At 42.2% G+C, this 20,014-nt stretch overlaps 1 protein-coding gene across 9 annotated transcripts in view; it reads left to right on the forward strand.

Moving 5' to 3' along the window:
* Nucleotides 1-20,014, forward strand: part of MBNL2 (muscleblind like splicing regulator 2) — a 113,457-nt gene that overhangs the window by 65,898 nt on the left and 27,545 nt on the right. For all 9 annotated transcript variants that reach the window (XM_054198614.1, XM_054198554.1, XM_054198633.1 and 6 more), the window contains 3 exons: nucleotides 10,857-11,021; nucleotides 14,073-14,273; nucleotides 15,448-15,711. In XM_054198614.1, coding sequence (XP_054054589.1) covers nucleotides 10,857-11,021; nucleotides 14,073-14,273; nucleotides 15,448-15,711 — 630 coding nt within the window. The remainder of the gene's footprint in view (nucleotides 1-10,856; nucleotides 11,022-14,072; nucleotides 14,274-15,447; nucleotides 15,712-20,014) is intronic.

The raw sequence follows: 20,014 nt of genomic DNA on the forward strand, positions 1-20,014 counted from the left end.
GGCCCTTGCTTTTTCCTTTTGTTTGTAAAGCGATTGGCCAAGAAAGTGTGAAAACCCCATCGGGGAAGAGGCCCAGCAAGCCCCAGCTGGACTGGGAGCCCTGCCGCGTTGTTTGGCGCACACACGGGTGCAGGGTGGCCCAGCCAGGGTGAAAGCGTCCCTGTGAGGAGCAGCAGAGGGATTCGACGACGGCAGATCAGGTCACCCCCATAGCAGTTCATGGCTGCTGGCCATCCAGCTCAAGAACTAGGGGCTGTGACATGCCAGTGGCCAAGGTAGTTGCTTGCTCCCGGTACGTTAGGTTTGCCCTTCTTCGTAGCACACCAGTGGGGTCCCTTGGTACATAAGGGACTTGCTACATTATGCTGATGACCTTTCCCATATGGTGGGACTCTTCCAAATAATGGGCCTTTTCCAAATCACTTTTGATTCACTGCAACTCTCAAACAAAGCATCTTCTCAAGGCTCCCTTGGGCAGATGACTGGCTGTAGGAGACTAACATGGTTGGTTTCACAGTACGCCCCTCCTATTTGCTTCTGATCCAGTCAGCCAGGCTCCTTACTGCCAAGGCAAGTCTCCTGCTTCTTTTTGATGCCATTGTTGCGTGAAAGGGGCAAAATAACTGATTTTATGGCTTTTTCCAAGGCACGTTAAGATTCCTGCTGCGTTGTTAAGGGAAATGTTGTCCGTGTACCAGCCCATTGCCTTGTCCTTGCTCACTGTTTGGGCTCATGGGCGTCCCAGCACGAAGGGCCTGTCCTCACTACTCACTCCTTTTCTAACCTGGTTACGGTGGAGGATGTGTGGTATGGACGTTGGAGGGTGTAGTCCATGTGCTGAAACATGGTGGCTTTCCTTCACCAGCCACCGTGAGACAAATAAGGTGTCTCAGGGCTTGACTGTCAATTCTGCAGTTATCTTTGCCTACCTTTTCACTGCAAAGTGGTGTTTCCAAACCAGGGGGATTTAATCTCAGTCCTGTTCATATGAGCAAGCTTGCATCAAAGTCAGCATACGTCTGCTTGATGGCTTTTATGGGAATTATAATGGAGATGAGGAAAGAGGTACATCAGGAAATGGTGCCATGCCATGCCCATCTTCTTGCTTGGTCTTCTGCTGTTCTGCTGCACCGCTGTTGCCTTTTCTCTTGCCAGCTGACCTGCAATCAAACAACTTACCTTCTTTTACTGGCTTTACTTCTGGACTGGCTGTTTTTGTCTGCTCTATATTGAGAAAAGTTGAAGAAAATTGCCTCTTTCAAAGCTCTTATCTTCTTATTTTTCAGTTAAGTCAAGTTAAACTGAATGGTGGAGTATGTTGTTTACCAGCAAAAAATCTGTCACCTTGAGTTACCGTGTGGTCCCACCTGCAATTTACACAGCTCTCTCCTGTCTTCCACAAAAACACTCAATCCTTGTGATGAGTGGGTGTGTTAAAGCTGCCCAGACATCATTTAATTGTGTGTAATGCCATATTGTGAGACTCCATAAAAGTTTTAGACATTTTTTCTATAATGCAGGAATCTGCGAACACATTGACTTCTCTGAACGGGCAGAGCTGGAGGGCTTAAATTGTCGCTCTGCTACTACAACCCTCCTTGAGTCGTATGGCAGGCTGCATCTAGTCCTTCCACAGGAGGAGCTTATGTTTGTTAGAGTGACTTTGCATCTTGTGAAGAGTCTCACCACCCATGTAAGAGAAATCAGACTTTTGAGGAATTTTAACTAAATGAGGTCACACTTCCCCCTGCTTTCTTCGTGTTCATTCCATAGGGGTCTTCTCCTATGCTACGTGTTGGCTGCCTCTTGTTCCGTGAAAGCTGCCTGTATGCTTTAGAGTGAAGATTTATTTCAAGGGTTGTCCACGGTTGCTTGTGATGTGCTGATTGACGCTGGTAGCCAAACATGAAGCTAACATAAAAATAAATGGTTTAGATTTTGAGTGCCAGTGAGGGGGAAAAATGGGAAAAGAAAAGGAGCTATGTAATTGGAGAAGGAATAATCTTTATTTCCTTATTACTCTCAAATTATTTTCAAGGCAGTAAACACAGAAATAAAATAAATTGATATTAAACTGTTGTTTCTTTCTCTGAATTTTCTTTGTCTTACTTGTTAGAGTAATTTTCGAGGATGTTTGTCAAATGACTTACAATTTCATAAGTGTCTCTTTTTTTTTAGCGCCTGCAATATCTGCTTGAGCTCTTTCTCTTTTGAGCAATTTAATATTGAGTACACTTCCCTTGATATTGCAAGGCAAATTATTAAACCATTCTCTATAGCCATCCTTCTCAACATTTGTTTGAAAGAGCATCTTGAGAGACTCAGAGCTCTTTGTGCATTGCAAATGTGCTCTTCAGTAGAACATTTTGTCTTTTTCCATTTAAATAAATATCTCCTATTAAGTCTTTAGTGTTAAGACTCTTACATCATTTCGACATTCCGTCTCTTTGTAAGACTTCCATTTTTCTTCAGTATTTTCCTATTTTTTCTGTCGGTTACAGACAGTTCTTGTTCTCTAAATTTATGAATAAAATGATCATTTTTATTTTACCAGCTTTTAGTTTCTTCCAAATAATTGAAATCATTAGAAGAGCAGCTAATGGGTTTTCTTAGCTTGTTGGAAACTGAATCAAGCTGAAGTCACCTGAGAATTTTTTGCCTTCTTTTCCTTTTCTACTTTAAAGTAAGAAAGTGAATTTGTCTTCTACTTTTTCTTGAAACGGAAGTGCGTAGGTGCGTATAAATATGTATGCACACTCACTAACTTTGGTGGGCGGACTTGCAAGGTGGCTTTAGAAATACAGAATTAATTTCTCAGTGCAGTTTTTAGGTTGTTTTTGTTGGTGGTTTTTGTTTGGGGTTTTTTGGTTTTTTGTGGTTTTTTTTTTTCTTCCAGGAAAATAGATCCAACAGCTGAAATATTTCAAGTATAATATAAGAGATGCTTGCGGGTTTTTGAAATACGTTTTTTCCTTTAGGTCTTTGTGCTGGTAAGATGTATGGCAACAAGTGAAGTTTGAGGCATTTGAACTCTCCATCAAAAGCTTAATATTTCTGTTACTAGTACGGTCTGGTCATTTTGAAATTATTTTTATTTTGCTCAAATAGTTCGTGTGTGTCTCATTTTCAAGATAAGGGATCTTATGCTGATCTCCATTTTTTTCTATAAAATTTGATACAATTCTACCTAGGCTAAAGGAATCCTGTTTTCATAAGCATGTATATTTGCAAGTCAACATACTTGAGACACGAAATCATGCAAAATTCGAAAAAGGTTTGAAGCTTTCTTGTATACCTAAAGGAAAAAATAAAATGCTAAGTTACTTTTTAAAAAATCTATGACTAGTCATTCTTAAGGCTTAACTAAATCCCCTAAATCCTTGAACATATGCTTAACTCTATGGGGCATGTGTAGTCCTACAGATTGTGTGAGATGGTACATACTCATAGCAAGTGAAACCGGGATACTTTAATGGAGGTGTGGTATTTTTATTTTTTTTTAAACTTTCTGAGAGAAGTTAGGAAGCAGATAGACCTACATAGGAAAACTGAAATCACGCATTGTGATGCTAGATGGAAAATACTTTTTAACTCAGGCCAAACTGAAGTCTAGTGGTTTTCCTTGAGTGTTGAAAGCGCTGTTGGTGATTGAGCTCTCGTGTACCAAAATATATAGGGAAATGCATAAATGCAAGTCCTGTAGAACAAGAGGAATCATCCCTCTCTGCATGTGAATACACAGTCAGTGTTTTCTTTAGATATTTTTTTTTTCTTTTTGGTATTTCTGCATTTGAAAAAATAACACTTGAACTGGGTGTTTTTGGGGTGGTAGAGTTAGTGTGGCTGCCTATGGACAGGAGCAGAAGCTTAAGTATCTCAAAATACCCTGCCCTCCTATTGACTGGGTCTATTTTTAGCCCCAGGGAGCCCGGGATTATTGGAATCGAGAAGTTCCTGATTTGTGCAATGGTGAAATTGATAATTTACTTGCGTGAGGCCACACACGTTCCCAAACAGAATTTGCTGAGGGGCTGCCGAGGAGGCATCCCAAAGGAGAAGAAACAGTTTCTGCTCTTGTCAGAAACTCTTCCAGAGATGTATTTACGGCTTAGGTACCTCCACAGCTGCTGACACTGCTGTCTCTGTGGCTATTCTTGCCGTGTGCTGCCACTGCCCCAGACAGTGGCCTGTGCTAGCTCTTGCTCTGACAAGGTTTGAACAGTATGTAATATCTTCAGGTATCTAATATCAATATCAAGCAGGGGAGATGTAGCTAACCAGCATGCCCAAGGTTGCAAGTTTATTAAAAGGTGGTCTGATCTTTACAAGCATCTGCAAGTTTGCTGAAGCTACATGATACAGAAAATTGCAATTATTTTTTCCAGTATGAGAGGTGGCTGTGGCATCAGGTGGTTGTTACTTTTTTTTAAAAAATATACTTTTTGGTGTGTCTTTTCTAACTCCAGCAAACATTTGGATCTCAGAGTGTCTAGCTACAAAACCAGAAAATCTTTTTACCCTTGTAGAACCAGTTGCTCAGATGCCTTCTAAAACCATTAATGTCTTGGAAGTCATATACTTTCTTTTTTTTTTTCCCCCATAAGACTGCATATTTAATCCTGGGAGATCATACAACTTCATCTGCATTTGTTACGTTTTAGCTTGTTTTCTTAAGGAAAGAGGTTTTGCATAATTGCACTATCCATATTTTTGCCAGCATAATGCTTTCACCCTAATAACTTTTGATCACCCTGGCCAATTTCAAATGAAGTTGCTAGAAGCTGACATCTCAAAGTTCTTACTGATTATGCAAAAAAAAGGTGCCTGGGTAGAAGAGAGAGATCCAAATGACTACCCCATTAAGGAAAAGGCTGGAGAGTGCACTGAGCCGCGTGCACATTTTGGCTGTCCCTTCAGGACATGCACGGCTTGAGCAAGTTATATTTATCGTGTGAGTTGTTTCCTGGTCTATAGTTAGGAGAGGTGGGAGGGTGTTCTGGGGGAGGAGGAAGGGGGGAGGTGGGGTGCGGGAGGAAGCTGGGAGTTTAGGGAGAACAGAGGTAGGCATGGGGAGCTGGAAATACCCTGGGTAGAGAGGTTAGGAACAAGGGACAGATGTCTGCAAGGAACCAGGACTCCCTGTTTCTGCTCCTCATCAGATAACCCGTCTTTTAAAGGTGATGGGGCGTCCCATGTCAGATGTTAGGCTATGCTGTGTGTTGGAGGAGGCGGGCTCTGTTATTTCCTACTAATAGTATCAATAAATTGCCTCAATTAACGTTGGATTTGCATGCTCAGCTTCAAGCTTGACTTTCCCCATTTCAACTATTTAAGGAAAATATTAATAATTTGATTGGTTTGATGATGGATAACACTGCTGCTTTGATAGACATGGATGAGAGGCTCAACATGAGCTGTCAGTGTGCACTAGCAGCCCCGAAAGCCAATCGTATCCTGGGCTGCATCAGGAGAAACGTGGCCGGCAGGTCGAGGGAGGTGATTCTCCCCCTCTACTCCACTCTTGTGAATACTGCATCCAATTCTGGAGCCCCTGCTACAAGAAAGATATGGACGTGCTGGAATGTGCCCAGAGAAGGGCCAAAAGGATGATCAGAGGGCTGGAGCACCCCTCCTATGAGGACAGACTGAGAGAGTTGGGGTTGTTCAGCCTGGAGAAAATAAGGCTCCAAGGAGACGTTATAGTGGCCTACCGGTATCTTAAGGGGGCCTACAAGAAAGCTGGTGAGGGACTTTTTAGGATGTCAGGTAATGGTAGGACTAGAGGGAATGGATTAAAACTAGAAATGGGTCAATTCAGACTGGACGTTAGGAAGAAGTTCTTCACCATGAGGGTGGTGAGGCACTGGAACAGGTTGCCCAGAGAGGTGGTGGAAGCCCCATCCCTGGAAGTTTTGAAGGCCAGGCTGGATGGGGCTCTGAGCAACCTGATCTAGTGGGAGGTGTCCCTGCCCATGGCAGGGGGGTTGGAACTAGGTGATCTTTAAGGTCCCTTCCAACCCAAACCATTCTATGATTCTATGATTCTTCCCAAAATATGAAGTAAAGCATAGAGGGAGTCTTAATTTAGCTGGTATGGTTTAAAAAACCTAACATGTATCCCTCAGGGTTCAAACCTGAGACAGGCACGTGAACAGAAGACAACATAATGATGTTGCATGGTGATGCTTCTCCTGTAAGAGCAGCCTGCAAGGGCAAGGAGGTTGTCCAAAGGTGCAGTGCCTCGTAGCTGTGCATGGTGGGAGGACACAAGGCAGCTGGCATAAGCCAGAACTATAGAGGTTCAGACTGAATATAAGGAAGATCATCTTCATTGTGAGGACAACCAAGCAGTAGATCAGATTTCTCAGAGACATTGTGCAGGCTCCATCCATGGAGGTTTCCAAGACCCAGACGGAGAAACCTGTTCTGACTCCAGTGCTGACCCTGCTCTGAGGAGGTTGGACTGGGGACCTCTCAAGGTCCCTTCCAACTAGAATTAGCCTCTCCTTTTGCCAAGAAAACCCCACCACATTGTACTGCAGAAAAGTGTCTTACAGCATTTTTGGATTGACTATATAGATTGGGCAGTTACATTTACTAGTGAGACTTTTATGATAAGCATGCTAAGAATATGTATTGACCACCTTAAAAGCAAAATTCAATACCTGAGCAAAATGTTTGTGGATGCATTAGTTCATTCTCTGCTTAAGAGATAAAAGAAACCTTGTTTTGCCTTTTTTTTTTTTTTTAAATTCAAACATCTTATTTTTATGAAAGATAAAGGTAATTTTAGTAAGTAAAAACTAACTCATTATTATGCATAAGCAATTCCCAGCATGGGCCTGGATGAGTTATTGTTATTGTTGTTACTATTAGAGCAATAGTAAAATACTGAAGAAAGCTGTGAATTTATAAAATATTCAAAACACAGATGTGGCCATACAACTTCTAGACAGGAAATGAGTTCTTAGTATTTTAATATGCAAAGTTACGGGGTGTTACTTCTGCAATTGCCTCGTTTTGCTTGTTTTAAAATTATAATCCTTACCTAGCTTTTTAATATTGTTCAGTCTGTGGGCTGTCTTGTGCCACTGATTTTAGGCAAACTACCTGTTGTTCTTAATAGGGAAGTCTATTGGTTTAAAAAAAAAAGAGTCAGCGGTGTGACATGGCTTGTTAAGGAATGTGGTTTTGATATTAAGCCAGTCAGGTAGCAGCACCCAAGACTATTGCCCCTGCAGAAGTCACCCCTTGGGTGATGGGCACTGGAGCCCTTTGAGTTCCCAGCTCCTTGGTGCACCCTTTCCCTCTCTCACTTCTTTACTGGAACGAAGCCTGTGGCACACCCCTAATGCGAGCCACGGCGTGTTCCCGGCCTGGATAATTAGCGATAGAAAAGTAGTTTTTCTGCTAAAACTTTCCATTACCCGCCTGAAATGTGGCCCTACATCGTTAGGCTAGGCTAGTTGTAGAGGACAAAGGCAGGGAAATGAAAGGTCGGAGGTAGGCACCGTCCTTGCAGGATGAGGGGAGTAACAGAGTGCTGGGGAGTTAATATGGTGTCTGTTCGTTGTTACTATCCATTGCAGATAAGGAGACAGCTCATCGAAAGTGTTTTGGGTTTTTTTAGGTGAACTCGCGTGGGAAGTGCACAACAGCTTATGATGTGCTTGTTGATAACCTTCACTTTGTGGGTAACAGGAGTTTCTAGGGACCAAGTTTCAAACCATTATGTCTGCGCCCTCAGTTTCAGGACTGTGACTCATATGTGGGAGCAGGTTAAAAGTTGTATGAAACAATTACTTTCCCTGCTGTCTGCCTCATCCTGCTGACAAGAGTTTGTGCTGCCATGTGCTTGGCAGGACTGAATGTCTGTGGAGCAGCAGCTCCTGAACTGCTGTGGTTTTAAGAGCTGTGCTGAACCAAGCCTTGCTCTGGAGGCTTGATACTGGTGCATCCTAAAGTTAAAGCACTCAATTTCGTCTCTGTATTTGTTGTGAGGTGGCCTGCTAGCATAGTGGTCTTTTGCAAGAATCCCAAATGGACTCTTACTGTAGATCTTGACCCAACCAGTGTGTTGAATACCCCTGCAAGTTGTGTACATTTGCCTGTTCTGCTGTTTGGTTGATATGTGCTGTCATCTCAGTTGGACTTTATACCTGACTTTTTAATAAACAAAAAAGCTTGACTGAGATGACGCTACAAGGTTGAATTTTTGTTCTTGCCATGATCAGTAGCTGGGAATCAGCCCGGTTCCTCTCTGAGAGTTATCTCATCAGGAGTTCACAGGGACACAGAGCTTTTGTTAAAAAAGGAATGAAAAGTTGCTTATAGGCATTTTCCCCCAATCATTGTAGGTCCAGAACGTGAAAGCTGGCTTTAGAATTTATTTAATTTTGGTAGCTAGCGCTGGATTAATCTGCTCACTATTTTCAGTGCTCATTCCACTGCAGTTTATTTTGGGTCATTTAATTTCAACAAGGCTTGATCTGTTTACAGCGCTTTCTATAGTAGCATGATGGGGCCACACAGCTCTTTTATAGTGCGTTCATTGCTAACCAGGAGCTCAAAAAACTAGTAAATGAGGCACAGACATGAATAAGTTTAGAGAGGACAGTACATTTTTGTACGGTTGGATTATTTTGGAAAGTTTTCTGAAATAACCAATCTTTTGTGCACTGTGGGTTGCTTTGCAGAGCTTGCAGTGATGGTATATAGCAGCCGTGTGCTTTCCGAGGTAAGAGTGGAGGGCTGGCTGGAGGCGCTCTTCAGGCTTCAGGTACTTTGAAAGCCACTGTGGCTGAGAGTTGCTCTCAGTCCTTATTTGAGGAGCACTTTTGTTTCCAGAGGTAGATATTTCCATCGGGTAGAGTAGCTTGATTTGATTTTGCTGTTTTAATTTGCAGATTTGCCATTTGAACCGTTCATACACAAAATAGATCTCAGTTAAAAATGTCTTTATCAGTTGGCCTCATCAGCCAACACAAAAGCGTATGTTCATTGCCTGCGCTGGGCGTGCTCCAGTTTAACATTATGAAGGTGATGGCCTTGTTCGCCCCCCAAATGGAAGAGCCAGCCTTCTTCCGTGTCCATCGAATCGTGACTATTTCTGGTTCTGCTCATGCCAGCTGACAACAGCTGGAACAGCTGTTCCTTTCGTGTACTTCATTAAACCAGACAGCATTAGTGACTGGCACAATAGAAGTCAGAAGGAAGACATGATGTCCTGAAAATGGCTGCATCTATACTAACAGGTTAAAACAGCATCGCGAAGTGTTTTCCTGAGTGCTGAGACCTTTTTTTTTTTTTCCTTAAGTTTTTAGCTTTGCTGAACTGTTCTGGCCTCTGCCATTTGGCATACTCCCAAACAGTGGCCAGGCGCAATTCAGGAAAGGGGTGATCTCGGTAGTTTAATAATGTGGAAATAGCTGTTTGCATTCCCATCGGCCTCAATGCAGGAGAACCTTCTTGGACATGTTTAACTCACTCCTGTGTAGGTAGGTATTACATTCTTATAGCAGGCTGGAGGCAGAATCATCAGTATTTCGGTGTCTGAGTAACAAGTATAACATTAACACTGTTGTTCTGGGGCATTCGAAGTGTATTGAAGGTTTTGTAGCAGCGTGTGTGTGCGCGTATGCATACACAGAGTTGGTGTGCCTGTGTACTGTGTGATGTTCTTGCCTAGAGATCTTAATGCTTTCTTGGCTATAGGAGGATATTCCTACTTGGCTACGAATTGTAAAGCCCTTGTACCAGTGAATGGAAAGCTTAAAAAGCACTTTTTAAAAACGTCTCAATTTGGAAACTTTCCTTCTACAAGTTGGGTGTGCCAAATGCAGTTTGACTAATGCTCTAGATCCTCTGGTCACAGCTCTTAAAATTTTGTGACTGCAAGCTGTGTCATCGAGGAGCTTCTGATCCCAGCAGGTCCTGCCCTGCAGCTGCATAAGCTGCTGGTGCAGCCAAGATTTCCCTTTCTGGGGGAAAACGTATCACTGCGTCTTATGCTGCTCTACTTACCTTTTGGTCAGCGTTCATTGCTTGTAGAGGTGTGCTCCATGTCGACCTCTTCCAACACAAGCCACCTCAGAGGTGACTGCCCACCCATGTTTTTATTGTCTCTTACTGTCTCATAACTGTCTTAAAATTCCTGCTTTCAGGTCGATCTGGAGTTCTCCTTTTGCTGTATACCTTCAGATTTAGTTCCTTGCACTGCTTCTAAATTTAGTCTGTGAAAGTACCAGCTTGACTTCTGTTCTTTTATACTTGAATGGAAATAGTTCAAAGTTGTGCTGATGTCATACAAAACGGGAGGGCAGAAGGCAGTGAACTGGAATAAAGGTGAACATATGAGAGAACACAAGCAGAGTGTGGCCGCTTTAGATCCTTACTGCCAGGAACATGCAATTATTTTTTAATATAATGTGCTTAAAAGCTGCATTTCTTTTAAAGAAGATTTAAATTTGTTATTCATAATGTAATGCCATTTATAAAAACATCAATGTTATGGTAACACCAGATACTCTAGCCAAGATACCGTGAGAGGCAGTTCAGGCAGTCTGGATAGTAGTCGGAGTATTAATTGTATAGCAGTGATCTGTACTTAACAATGAAAATGCTGTTTCAAAGTCTTTCTCTCCTTTTTTTCATGGCTAATAGCCTTAATGATTAATCAGAGGTAGTGGGCTGAGGCCGACCTCAAGGCCGTCAGCTCCTCCCAGCCTGCTAAATAGTTCCCAGGAAACACCCTGTATTTCACTCCTTCTTGCTTAGTTTACGGTGTAGTATTTTGCTCGAAGGCATCAAACTATCATCAAAAGCAGCAGAGCAATTAGTGTGGCTTCTTTTTCCAGGGTCGTTGTACAAGGGAGAACTGCAAGTACCTTCATCCACCAACACATTTAAAAACTCAACTGGAAATCAATGGCAGGAACAACTTAATCCAACAAAAAACTGCAGCAGCAATGCTTGCCCAGCAAATGCAGTTCATGTTTCCAGGGACACCGCTACAGCCAGTGGTAAGTATATTTCTCTGATGGTGTTATTGGTAAGTAAAGTTGAAGGACAGGGCTATGTTGACCTGCAAAAGTTCTCTAAACTAGTATCAATAAAAATAGTCCCCATCTGTTGACTTAAGGAGTTGCCAAGGTGCTAGAGATATGTTCATTTATAGGTGCATTTGAAGATATAATGGAGTGTTGCTGTAGATTTGATATATTTTTGTCCCAGAGTAATTTGCTTTTTTTTTTCTTTCTCTCTCTTTTCCCCCCCCCCTTCATTCAGTTCATGCCAGGTTTTGTCTAGATTTGCAAGGTTTTTACCTATAATCATTCTTGAGGTGAAAATTTGTATAATAATAATAATTTGCTAGTAAACTATTTAAGTAGGAATGCAAAGTTCCCCTCTCAAGAGTATAATTTGAGTGGCTTTAAATAGTATTTTATCCCAGTACCAGGAACGAAGGTTAATGTCATTCTGGGTAGCATTTTCTTACTCTCTTGAAATCTGAAGTGTCCCAGAATAAGACAGAGAATTGCTGGTGCGTGTACTTTAAAAACTCAGCATTTTATCTTAAAGTAATGTGTATGGTGCCTGGGACACCTCAAATCCAGAAGGTGACATAAAACTAGAGTCTTGCACGCATGAGGAGCGTCTTTGGACATACATTAAAATGATCAGTTGCTCTGGGCTGCCTTTGCAGTTGAGCTCCTCATCGTACCAGACTTCCAAAGCATGGTTAGGCAAGTAATCAGATTTAAACTTTTCACACATGGCTGCTAATGATGTTTTCTCAAGCTGAATGCCTGGCGTAAGGCATCCCACTGGAGTGGGATTTCTTTCTCTAACTTGAGGCATCTGGAGCGTTGGCATCAACTTCTGCGCTGGGCTTCCTAGGTCCATTTATAGTTTATCAAAAGTAATAGGCACTCCTAATTACCATTTGCTTGGCTTGTTTCAGATGTCTACATTTGGATTAGATGATTTGGTTTTTTAAGCGCCTTTGTTTTACCATGGGCTATGACAGGAGCCAAGCGTAAGCATCTCAGAGGAAGCTATCTGTGTTTGGCCACAGGATGCTCACCCCAGGTGCCTTTTTCAGATGTGTTTTTACACTTGAAACATCTGCTGTAAGGTGGGAAGGCACGAACAAAAAGTGGGTGTCAGGAGTCCCTGAATTTCTGGTACGCATTCATCAAAATGTATCTTGGTATATTGGCATAATGTGTTTTGGTACGTCCTTGCCTTTTACTGCTTGAGTTTTCACCAGGAAAAGTTTTCATGAAGTAATAGATTCCAGCTCTTAGTATGATGAGAAAAACTGAAGTGGCAAAATGATACTTTTTTCTATTCACCCATTTCATCATTTGAACTTTACAATTTCATTGATGTAATGCCTTCTGCACTGATTTCTGTGATAAAAGTGCCAGGTTTTATTTCTCTGTCTCACATAAATTGCCAGATCAGGATGACTCAGCCTTGACCAAATGGATAAAAAGTGAAAGAAAATTCCGTAGAAGTCATTTCACGTGTTGATTTATTCTTAAAATTATATCTGATACAAAGCTGTTATTTATATTTTACATAACGCATATTGTCCCCAACATAGTCGAACCTTTGTTTTGTGTAAATGTTCATTATTATGCTCTAAAGAATTTATCTAGCACTTGACTTATAAACTGGGCTGTTTGATATCAAGCAGTTTTGATCTCTGATAAAAACAGTACATTATTCACTTTAAACTCTCTAGGGCAGGTGGATGCCATTTCTGTACGGTTGGGTACCCTGGCTAATCTGCTGCTCAAAGCATTTTCTTGGTACTAACTCACATTCATTTATAATTTAGTAATTGGTTCCAAAGATTAAAAAAAAAAACAACAACCCAACCAAAAAAAACCCAAAACAGAAATAAACCTTCTAGCTCCTATGCTTTCTCGTGTATTTTCTACATACTGTGCGTGGCTGGCTTCCCTTCTCCAACTGAGGCCATGCAGGCCACCTTGATGAGAAAGACACACCTCGTTAAGTGTTTTTAAGTCTTTCCTTAGTGTCCTGCTTATTTGCGAATTTGATTTCTGACAAAGCTGATCTGAGATGTGTCCTGTTTTCCTGCGTAGTTTTTCCTCATTTATAATTATAGCTTCACTCTCTGGAGTAAACGTCAGCTCTGCCGAACTAAAGCACTTCCCAGGTCTGACCGTGGTCTCACCGTGGTGATGTTCTGCCTCCACCCCTCATGGTGCTGGCGGTAACAAACCCACCATTCTGCCTTGGTAGGGCTGCGTTTTAGCATCACACAAGTGCTCTTTCCTCTGGTCGTGACTTCACTGACTCGCTGCAGGAAGGCATGAAAACAGAATTTTAGACCCATATCATTCCTTCCAATCAAATTTTTTTGTAAGGTGAACTCTAGCTAAGCCTGCATAATCCCTTTCTAAATATTGTGTCCAGCTGAGATTATAATATTTATTCTGCTTGCCACCGGTGACAGCTGAGCACACAAACATTCGCAAAGGTGAGGTTTTTCCATGTGTGAACCACAGTAAGGAACGTATAATTGCCGGAGGTGGCAAAATACAGCATGCAAGCAGATGGAAGTTACAGGCCAAAGAGCTCATTATATATACTCTTATTAGAAATATGGCTTTAATATAGTTAATAACTCTTCACCCATGAAATCTGGTACTTTGAAAAATAGCCTGTTTTCCTAAGGAAAGCAGGTATTGAGAAAAAGCAATAAAGTCTATGTTATTTCTGCTTTTAGATGTGTAAATAAGCAGCCTGCAATGTAAGCTGGGCCTCCATAGAGATTCGGGTTCAAAGTATGACTTCCTTTGCATCGGCGGCCACTTTTCCAATAATAGAGCTACAAAGTGCGGTTCTTAGTATGCCTCTGGAATGTGTTTACGTGATTAAAAGAAGAGAGTATGCTCTGTGTGTTTTCCCAGCTGTTTGACATTTTTTGATTAAGAAAATGAATCGGCGCCAGAAAGAACACGCGAAAGACAACTAATAGGCTCTTGATTAAGGGGTTGGTTTTTTTCATCTCGGTCTGTGTTTTCATTTTGCAGCCCACATTTCCAGTGGGTCCCACAATAGGAACGAACACGGCTATTAGCTTTGCTCCTTACCTAACGCCAGTAACACCGGGAGTTGGCTTAGTCCCGACCGAGATCCTACCCACGCCGCCTGTCATTGTTCCTGGAAGTCCACCGGTTTCAGTCCCCGGTTCAACTGCTACCCAGAAACTCCTCAGGACTGATAAACTGGAGGTACTGTAGACACCACCGTGACTAGAAATACGATCCCCTGTTAGGCTGTGTGAAAGATCCTGGAGGGGAAAACTTTATTGTTTTAGAAATGATGCTTAAATTTAGTTGCTGCAAATAAAGACCTTGTACCAGGCAGGATTTCTACACTTGCAGCCAGTGGTAATTAAACACTGTTACTTTTAAGGTAGTGCATTTGCTCAAAGTTAGTACACAGACATCAACATGAATTTTCAACTTTTGTAAAGTTATCTCCTCCAAAATACCTCAAGTATACATGCCTGTAAAGGTATGCCGGGACGAAATATCTAACAAGCCCATTTTTATTGCAGTATTAATTCTGTCCTGATTTTCATGCCCTGATATTAGGGGAATTTTATAGCCTTATGCATCGATGTTAGGGGAATTTCATAGCCCTTCAGCCTTGAGCTACAAGTGGAGATGTCGAATGTCACCAACGCTGGAGGAGGCTGAAGGTGCAAGCCCCCAGCTGTGTGCAGAGCCTGCCTGGTGTTGATGGATCTCTGCATGGTGGGGCTCGGTGGAATCTGTTATCCAAGTACACAAGAAGACCAAATGGCTCTTCCAGCATTGAATGTCCTTTCCCAAAAGCCTAAGCAGTAGTGTCTGGAGAACATTTCTTAGGAAAATCAGTGTGTCCGTTCTGCCTGTTTTTGAAAATTATTTTTAAGGAGGCTCTCCATTTTGTTTGTGGACTCTGTAAAAAATACAGTGCAGCTGATGAATATCTTCCTTGGGTCTCAGCAAGAGGAACTCCTTCCCTACCAGTGGAGCTGCAAGAATGTAAACTGTAGTCAGAAAGGGACTGAATATTTTGGGATTCCCAGCTAGTTTGGCAGGGGCAGTTACTTCAGTAAGTATCCTTCCCAGATGTTTTCTAGACAGGAAAAAGGAAGGGCATTTGGGAATGCTTCTTATTGCATGTCAAGTTCATTTAGCTGCCGTACCGCAGAGCTGCCTGAGGAGCCAAGCACGTAAGGGTAAAATAGATGCGTTTCACTCTCCCAGAAGAAGACGAAAGGTTTATTAAACTGAATTTGCTGAAAAACTAACCGGGGATAGGGGGAAGGTCTGTCTTTCGGGGGCGCGGGGCTCTCCTTGCCCTTTTGGGTTGCGCCGAGCTCTTCCCCTGCAACGGGTGTTGTTTTGCACGTAGGTGTGCAGGGAGTTCCAGCGGGGAAACTGTGCGCGTGGAGAGACTGATTGCCGCTTTGCGCATCCGGCAGACAGCACAATGATTGACACAAACGACAACACCGTAACCGTGTGTATGGATTACATAAAAGGGCGTTGCATGAGGGAGAAATGCAAGTATTTTCACCCTCCTGCACATTTGCAGGCCAAAATCAAAGCGGCGCAACACCAAGCCAACCAGGCTGCGGTGGCAGCCCAGGCAGCTGCGGCAGCTGCGACTGTGATGGTAAGTGCTGGCATATATGGCTGCCTTTTTTTGACAGAAGCTCTTTGATGCCTATTTTGCTTCAATTTAATGCTGTTTGCTTATACTTTCTTTTCTCTTTTGCCTCTTTTTTTTTTTTTTTTTTGTAAAAGATAAGAATTTTAAAAAATATTACTATTGCTTGATGGGAGGAAGCACTTTTTTTCTTTATGGCCTTATTTTAATGCTGTATTTCTATCCAAGACAGTGAAGCAAATGACACTCTATACCACTTCTGTTCTCTGCCTTGTTGATATGTTAAATTTGCCCCTAGTATTTTCAAACAGAAACCAAACTGATAAGCTTCAATGTCCCCTGGAAAACAGGGGCACATATGCTGTTTTAGCTCTTTGGTGACAGATATAAATGTGGAAATTTGGAAGAAAAGGAAGAAAAAGCGAAGAGATAGCTTTTGCCTCAGAGATGGGTAGTAGAAAAGAAACCTGTACAAGGATTCAACTCACCCCACCTTAGATGTCAAACAGTTAGATATCTAGGCCTAGCCTGGCCATTTTGGTCTCACTCTATACGTAGTGGAGAAAAACCAGCACATTCATCTAATCTACCGCTAGTGCCTATCTGGGGATGAGAAAAAACTGCCCTCTGCAGATACACGTCTATCCCTGATGACTAAAAAGTGTTGACTATATCTTTTTTTGACCTTTGGTTAGATGAATCTCGTGCCTAGAGACTATTCTTGCCTCTCCCGCTGTCATGGGCAAGTTACTTGAATCTCTTTATGATACAATTCTTCTATTAGAAAAACAGGGTTTAAGAGTAGTAAACTAAAATGGGAATCATTAAGCAAAAGCATAGTAACTGCAGTCAGAAGAAAAGAGATGGAGGGCTTTCTATTTTCAGATATTTTAAGCTCTACTGAAAACTGTTCAGACAAGTCAGCCCATCCATTTACCAGTATTGGATCTCTCTTACGGTTGCTACCAGGAAAGCTGATAGATTTAAATAGAGTGGTATTGATAAAGTTAAATAAAACGAGCATGCAGGATCTAACTTGGGAGACAAAATTGCTGGCAGCAAATCAAAGAATCATTGTCTTCATTGCTGGCAGTGGACGAATAATTAAGCAGATGTGGTTTGTGGACTTGTGGGCAGTGCATACAATGGTTATAGACAATACAGTTATTCTCTGGGTAAAAAGCCTACCAGAAACACAATACAGTACAGTATATAACTACCCCAAGCTATTGTATTTAGGAAATTAGCAAAGACCAGACTTTTTGAGGGACAAAGGGTAAGTTATGCAAGAAAGTAAACCAAACATTTCTGAAGGTTTAATATTCTTTCTCTTATAGTTTCCCCAGTCTCTGTTTCAAACTGGGTGATTTTTAGTTAAACTTTCCTGTGCTTGCAGAAATTGAATACCATCTGGAAATTAAAGCAAAGGAGATTGTTTTTTTTATTCTAATTAGCTTCAATTGTGCAATATTTATTGCCCATTTAGAAAATGTAATATTTCTAGGCAACATACTAAAGAAGAAAGGAGATAGATGAGGGGATTCATTTTTTTGGGCTTCAGTAATGGTTGGATATATAACCTGTGATTTTAAATAAGCCGTAATTGGAATTACATTAGCCTCAAAGCAAGACTAAGCATCTTTGGAAACACAGAATTGAAATGTTAGCATTCTAATGTCATGTGAGAAAAAGGCAGGGACCTGTAATTCAGGGTAGCTTTTTGCACAAAAATTTGTACGAAATATTTTAATGGCATACTTAGTCTACCAAACAGAAAACATGCTTTGCAATCCAGCTATTTTTTGTTTAATATAGATTTGAAACAATCAGACAGAGTGAATAAAAATCACTGGAATGGCAGTAACAACAAAAAAGTGGTAGAAAAGACACATGCCTGCAAGGCCACCCAAGAATGACCAAGAATACTTAGTTAGATCTAGAGAGCAAAAGTAAGGCAGAAATACAAATTCTTACCTATAGGGTTCATTTGCAGGTTGCTTCCGGGTTCAAATTGTGTCCAAGAGGTTTTCTTTCCTGGCTGGGGAACTGGCTGCATTGCTCTGGTCCAGAGAGTGAGTGATCTTCTCGGTGAGCATTGTGGATAGGGTTACAGCGCTATAGGCAAAGCTTATAGAATTGTAGAATAGTTTTAAAGGCAGGGACCTTTAAAAGTCATCCAGTGCAACCCCTCTGCAATAAGTAGGGACATCTTCAACTAGATCAGGTTGCTCAGAGCCCCATCCAAACTGACCTTGAATGTTTCCAGGGATGGGGCATCTACCATCTCTCTGGGCAACCTGTGCCAGTGTCTCACCACCCTCATTGTAAAAAAATTCTTCCTTATATCTAGTCTGAATCTACCCTCTTTTAGTTTAAAACCATTCCTTCTCGTCCTATCGCAGCAGGCCCTGTTAAAAAGTTTGTTCCTATCTTTCTTAAGCTCCCTATAAGCTTGTAAGACCATTGAAGGTCAATGAATTCTTCAGTCTGGGACCTTGCAGAAAATGCCCTGTGTATTTTTCTGTACACTGAGGTTTAGGAATTTCTACTCAGGTATCTTAGGTGACCTCGTCATTTGAAGTAAAAAGGAAAGGGAAAGACACTCTGCAAGAGGCTGTAGATCATGTACAGCTTAAATGTGAAGTGCATTAGAAGGCAGTGTTATCTATCATTGCACTCAAGGAGCTCCAAATATTCATGTGGTGCATCAGGGAGTATAAAAAGTCACTGAAGAATGTACAGTCTAAATTAAAATGTGAACTCATCGTTGGTGTTGGAAGGGACCTCTGGAGGTCATCTAGTCCAACCCCCCTGCTCAAACAGGGTGAGCTAGAGCAGATTGCCCAGGACATGCCTAGTTGGCTTTTGAAAGTTCCCAAGGTTGGAGACTCTACGTTTCTTGACAACCTGCTCCATGGTTAAATAATGCTTACAGTAAAAACAGAGGGGAAAAATAACTACCAAAACCTACATTTAAATGGAATTTCTTGTATTTAAATTTGTTCCCATTGTATCTTGTCCTGTCACAGGGCACTACTGAGAAGAGTCTGGCTCCATCTTTACTCCCCCATCAGGTATGAATATACACTGATGAGATTCCCCTTCTCTTCCCATCTTCTCTCTAGGCTGAACATTCGCAGTTCTCTCAGCCTTTTGTCATATGAGAGGTGCTCCAGTCCCTTAATCACCTTTGGGGCCCTTTACGGGGCTGTTCTCTGGTACATACGTGTCTTTCTTCTACTGGGGCACCCAGACCTGGACATAGGTCTCCATATGCAACCTCACCAGTGCTGAGTAGAAGGGAAGGATCACCTCCCTTGACCTGCTGGTGATGCCCTTCGTAATGAGGCCCAGGATGCTGTCAGCTGCCTTTGCTGTGAGGGTGCATTGCTGCCTCATGTTCAACTCGGTGTCCACCAGGACCTTAAGGGCCCTTTCTGCCAAGCTACTTTCCAGCTGGGTGGTTCCCAGCGTGTACTGCTGCCTGGGGTTGTTCCTCTCCAGGTACAGGGCTTGGTATTTCCCTTTGTTGAACTTAGTGAGGTTCCTCTGTGCCCATTTTCTCCAGCCTTTCCAGATACCTCTGAGTTGCAGCACAACTATCTTGTGTGTCAGCCTCCCAGTTTTACACCACTAGTTAGCGGCCTCCAGCTGGACTGTGTTGCTGAACACAACCCTTTGAGCCTGGCAGTTGAGCCAATTTTCAGTCCACCTCACTGTTTCCCATTTAGCCCGTACTAAAGAAGTTTGTCCATGAGAATTAAATGGGAGACAGTGTTGAAAATTTTTTTGAAGTCAAGAGAAACAATATCTGTGGCTCTCCCCTCACCGACCAAGCCAGTCTCATTGTAGAAGGCTGTAAGGGTGGGTAAGCATAATTTCCCCTTCATAGATCTATGCTGACTACGCCCTATCACCTTCTTGGTTTTCGTATGCTTGGAGGTGTTTTTCAGGAGGACTTACTTGATCGCTTTCCCAGGGATTGAGGTGAGGCTGACCAAACTGTCATTCCTCAGACCTTCCTTCCTGTCCATTTTGAAGATCAGAGTGTCATTTACTTTCTTACAGTCTTTGCAAACTTCCCCCGGTCACAGTGACCTTTCAAAGATAATTAGTAGTGACCTTGCAGTGAAATTGGCCAGCTCCCTCAGCACCCATCAGTGCCTCTTGTCAGGTCCTATGGGCTTGTGTATCCAGTTTGTTTAAATGTTTCCTAGCTTGATGCTCCTCCGAGGGTAAATCTTCACTTCAGGCTTTGACACTGGTCTCCCCCTGGCCCAAAGGTCAGTCTCACCAGTAAAGGCTGAGA

The sequence above is a fragment of the Rissa tridactyla genome, chromosome 1 (assembly GCF_028500815.1).
Source record: "Rissa tridactyla isolate bRisTri1 chromosome 1, bRisTri1.patW.cur.20221130, whole genome shotgun sequence".
Lineage (NCBI taxonomy): Eukaryota > Metazoa > Chordata > Aves > Charadriiformes > Laridae > Rissa > Rissa tridactyla.